We start from the raw sequence: 5129 nt of genomic DNA on the forward strand, positions 1-5129 counted from the left end.
CTCCAGGCTCAGGTGTGTGTGGGAAGGAGCTCTGTTCTGAGTGGGCGGCCGGGGAGGTGCTATCCCCCAGGCTCAGGTGTGCGTGGACAATAGCATCTGACCTTCCATGCTTAAGAGGCAATGTGTGGCGAGGCACATGGCAGAAGCCACTTGGGCTGGAGCTGCCCAGTCAGTGGCTCTGCCTGTCACTACATCCCGCCTCTTTCCTGGAGTGGCCGGAGTCCAGGTATCAATGAGGAAGGTGTGTCTGGACACCAGGCACCACACTTGTCACCTCCCAGATGAACCCCAGAGTCTCCCATTCCCTGTCCCCCACCCTTGCCCCTCCAGCCCTCTCAGGGCAGAGCCTCCCTCATATCCACAGGACCCACCTCCCCACCCACCACAGCCGCTTCTCATGGGGCCTAAATATTCCACAGTAGAGCAGAGGGTCTCAGCCTCGATATGTTCTCTGACCAGGTTACAGAGATGGCTCTAACCTGAGCCCATCTAGATTTGCCCCAAATTCCTGGACACCATTATCCCTCTAGGAATGACTTAGCACCACCACCCCATGTGATGAGCTCAGAAGAGAGAGGAAAGGCAGGAGGACACCACAGCTCCTTGCACACGCAGGAGACGCACCTCCGACATCACATCTTCCACATGCAGGAGACTCACGGCCGGGGCACAGCCGCCCCCCACTGACTCCACCTTGAAGCTACTCGGCCCCTCTGCATCGGTCACTGCACCTTCCGTGGGATGCAGGTGGCTCTCGGCAGCCCCCCAGACTCTTGGCTTCTTTCTCACCCTTCACTGGGTGCTAAAGACACAGCAAGCTCCCAGGAAAGACCAGGGCATCACCAGCTGCCCAACACCTCATTCACCCAGCACGAGCCAGGAATGCATCGAGAAACACCAAGAACAGGTGCACCTGTCCGGGACGTGCACGCCAGTTTCCATCAGTCACCGGCTGCTCTCCTCTCCCACACCCTGCCCGTCATTTAAACGAGACGCAGACATTTTCAAAGCCCTTCAGGCTATTCTTAGGCAGGCACTGCATGGGAAGCACAAGAACCTCTGTTTGGGAAGAGCAGCCAATTAAGCAGCTTCTTATTTCAAGAGCCCGAGTCTCGGGCCTGGTGAGGATGAGATTTCCCCACAGAAGCAGCTTGTCTTTAAGTGGCTCCGCAGAGGGCGGCTCTGCTGTGCAGCAAGCACACTCGGAAATAAGCGCTCCTTCACAGTTAATTATCTCTAATGGCGAGTGCTGTGAAACCCGAAATCGCAAACGCCAGAGCACAGATTGGTTTCGGTCCACACTGACTTACGAGTGGCCACACGCCGTTCCTCAGAGGGGGCGCGTCCGCGCTCTGTGTGCAGTTCATTAAGTTGTCATGTGAGGGGAGAGCGGCCACCGGCACGGTGCGGGGAGGCGTCCGCGGCTCTGGCTGCTGGCGGAGCCTGGCCGAGCGCCTCTCTGATACCAGCATGGTGAGGTTTGGACACACGGGGGCTTCATAGATTTTCAATGATATTATGGAAGCATGCCCTGTTTTATATCGCCTCTCCCAAATATGCGTCCTTTGATATTGAAGATACAAGTATATCCCACTGAATCCCAGGAGGAAAGAGTAATGCCTCTAGCCCATATTCATTTTCACACACTTGGCAACTACAAAACAGCTGAAGAAGGAAGGAAGCACATATTTTCTGAAGCCTTCTCCGTTCTTCTTAGCCATGAATGCTTTTTCTTGTGGGGATACTAAATTAGGACTTCAAAGGCCCTAAGACATCATTGAACTCGCCAGGCACGTTTCGTCACCGTTTCCCACCCGCAGAGGATGCTCCTCCTGCAGCCCACTGGTCCTCCCAGGAAAACAGGACCTTGGCTGAATTAACCTGCAGGTCCAGCCTCTGTTCTCACGGTGTTCGCCAGCACCCAGACAGCACTGCAGATCGCAGAGCAGACGGCACCCCTTCCGTTACTCACCGACCCGACTCCGGTTTGAAGAATTTTCAGTCCAGAGGTTTCCTCCAGTTTGTCTTTGTTGTCAACTGTTAGGAAAAATCAGAAAGCACAGGGGTCAGGTTGGAGAGGTCCTCAGTCTCCGGGCACCTCTGAGTATTTTCCTCCATTGAAAAATTCAATTACATGACTGCTTGACCCACGTACCTTAATGGAAGGGTCACGAACGGGCACAGAATTAGAACCTGCACGAGACCCCATTTTCCCACTGACCACTGGGTCCACCTCGGGCCGGCACAGCTGTGCGCTTTTGGTTTCATCTGGAAATGGATGTCCCACCCGGATGCCCAGGACTGCTGTGAATCACTGATGAGAAATATGTAGACACATTCCGCAAACTGCAACGTCTTATTTTAAAATTATGTAATCGTTTGTAGCTGTATAATTACCAGGAAATATGTTTCATTAACCAGCATTAGGTGTTGATAAAAAGACTCCACAGAAGGCAAAGCTGAATGTGTGTATTTCTGTCATCGGCACCACCAGCTATTTTGCGGCCTCTCGTTCATGCCCTGACAGGAACATCCTATAATAATTTCACTCCAATAAAAGCCTCACCCTGGTTTTCTCCTGATGTAGAATGAGGAAGACTTTCAGAGAATGAATTGCACTCGATGGCAAACCAAGGGAAATGAGCTCTGGAAACAATTAGCAGATGGAAATGAAACCCCAGTAATCCTAGCACCAACACAGCAAACCCACCTGCCCCACTTCACAGAGAGGACGGGTGTCACAAGGCAATTGACCTTGGCTTACGACTCTGTGGAAATATGCGTTTGCATAAAGCCCTTGTCACTTTGGAGATGAAAACCAGAAAAAAATGGAATTTCACTGCAAACCCTATGAATGAAGAGTGCCTTGCAATTGTGATTAATACAGGATGAGATAGCAGGAAAATATCAATTACTCTCACCCCTTATTGTAGCGCCCCTATGTTAATCTGGGGTAATGAAATTATTCCTTTCGGAGGGATGCGAATGAGATCCTGTTACAGCCTGCCCTCCCCGCTGTTGGGGCCTCTCCATTGTCTTATGGAAAGTTTTTCCCTTCGAGCAAATGCATATTATTTTCTATATATAACTAATTACCTACTATGCTGAAAGAACAAGACAGACAGAAAACAGTCTGGGCTAAAGCAAAACTCCTTTAATACTTTATGATGGGGTAGGGGCCCAGGGGAGGGGAGGACACAAATGTAAGCCTTGGGTGGCAAGAGAGCTATAAGGCCATCGGTGCTGATGTCCTCCCGCAAACACAAGAGACGTCTGACTGATTGGCAAGCTTCCTTCAGGAGGGTAATAGTGGACTCTTTTAAGTAGACTGAGGAACAGAAAGTGAGTACAAAAGCAACCTTAGAACCACCCTGGTCACTGCTGCAGAACGGTCACCGATGTCAGGGTCAGGAATGAAAACGGCAGCCCCAGCCCATAGTAATGAGAAAAATCCAGTCTGCCAGGGAGCACCCTTTTCCTGTGAAGGGCAGGTAGCAACTGGGTCAGGCTCGGCAGGCCCACGGCTCCGTCACAGCTACTCAGCCCTGCCTTGCAGTGTGGAGGTAGCTGCAGACCACGCCTAAGTGGATGGTCATGGCTGTGTTCCGATAAAACTTTATTTACAACAGCAGACAGTGGGCCTGATTTGACCTGCAGGCTGTGGTTGCCAAGAGGTTCCCTGGCTCTAGTCCATTCTCCACACTGTGCCCAGGGTGTCACGAGCAGTCAGTCTAAGGGTGTCTGTCCATCCTTGACCTCAACATCCAGACCTCTAGCTCCAAATCCAGACCCTTCAGTGGCCCTTCAAAGCCTCTCAGTGGTGTCCCCTGCAGGCATGGAGAACTTGCCTTGCTGACCCTGAGGTCCAGGTGGCACTCCTTGCCCAGATATTGGGCTTTTCAGCACATTTCAGGCATTCTCTGTCCCCTGCCAGGATGCTCTGAGCTCCTCAGTCTGACGAAAACGCAGTCCTCTTCCCAGGCAGCTCAGGCCCTGCATGTGCTCAGGGGCACGCCCTCACACCATCCTCAGCCCGGCCCTCTGTGTCGCACAGTTCATGGTGTGTAGGCTGCCTGTCCCCTGCATAACAGAATTGTAAATTATGGCACTGGGTAACTTCTGCTCTGTGTAAATGCTCCCATCACAGGTGACTTCAGTGCTCATGTGATGCTACTAAAGGGAATGGGGAGAGACCCTGTCTTAGTCTGTTTGTGTTGCTGTAAAGGAACACCCAAAGCTGGGCAATTTACAAGGAAAAGAGGTTTATTTGGCTCACAGTCCTGCAGGCTGCACAAGAAGCATGGCACAGGTGTCTGCATCTGAGGATGCCCCAAGCTGCTTCCACTTGTGGTGGAAGGTGAAGGAGCCGTGCAGTGTGCAGAGCTCACATGGGGAGAGAGGAAGCAGGAGAGGGCGGAGGCAGGGCCAGGCTCTTGTTAACAATCAGCTCTCACAGGAGTTAAGAGAGCGAGAAGTTGCTCGCCTCCACCCTGGGAGGGCATGAATCCATTCACGAGGGATCTGCCCCGCCCCATCTGCCCCTCCCACCAGGCTGCACCTCCAACATGGGGACCGAATTTCAACACGAGGCATGGCAGGGCCCAACCAACCAGATGCAGAGTCACATACGGGGACCGAATTTCAACACGAGGCATGGCGGGGCCGAACCAACCAGATGCAGAGTTGCAGGCGCACAGGGAAGAGCTCCCACCATGCAGACGTGGAGGACAGAAATAATCTCAAGGATGCCGATGACAGTAAAATGTAGAGAACCAGTTATAAAATGGTGAGCTTGAGTATTGATCGCTTCTGCTCTTAACATAGTTTATTTAAGTGTATGTTTTTATCATTCAATGTCTCACAATGGCTGTACTCAATAACGGGCTCACAAAATTCCTGAAAAGGTAAAATTAGTTCTACTGAGTGGATGCAAACTGTCCCCCGTGCTGGCACAGTGCTTTGTTTATACCCGAAGTGAGGCCTTCCCGTCCATGTTTCCTTGATTCTGAAGTGAGGCCTTCCCGTCCATGTTTCCTTGGTTCTGAAGTGGGGCCTTCCCGTCCATGTTTCCTTGGTTCTGAAGTGGGGCCTTCCCGTCCGTGTTTCCTTGGTTCTGAGGTGGGGCCTTC

At 52.0% G+C, this 5129-nt stretch overlaps 1 protein-coding gene across 3 annotated transcripts in view; it reads right to left on the reverse strand.

The window, feature by feature from the left end:
- PTPRN2 (protein tyrosine phosphatase receptor type N2) overlaps positions 1–5129 on the reverse strand; it is a 901057-nt gene that overhangs the window by 279095 nt on the left and 616833 nt on the right. For all 3 annotated transcript variants that reach the window (XM_032753238.2, XM_058428604.1, XM_032753237.2), the window contains one exon: positions 1973–2037. In XM_032753238.2, coding sequence (XP_032609129.1) covers positions 1973–2037 — 65 coding nt within the window. The remainder of the gene's footprint in view (positions 1–1972; positions 2038–5129) is intronic.

Source organism: Hylobates moloch, unplaced genomic scaffold, assembly GCF_009828535.3.
Source record: "Hylobates moloch isolate HMO894 unplaced genomic scaffold, HMol_V3 SCAFFOLD_1, whole genome shotgun sequence".
Taxonomy (NCBI): domain Eukaryota; kingdom Metazoa; phylum Chordata; class Mammalia; order Primates; family Hylobatidae; genus Hylobates; species Hylobates moloch.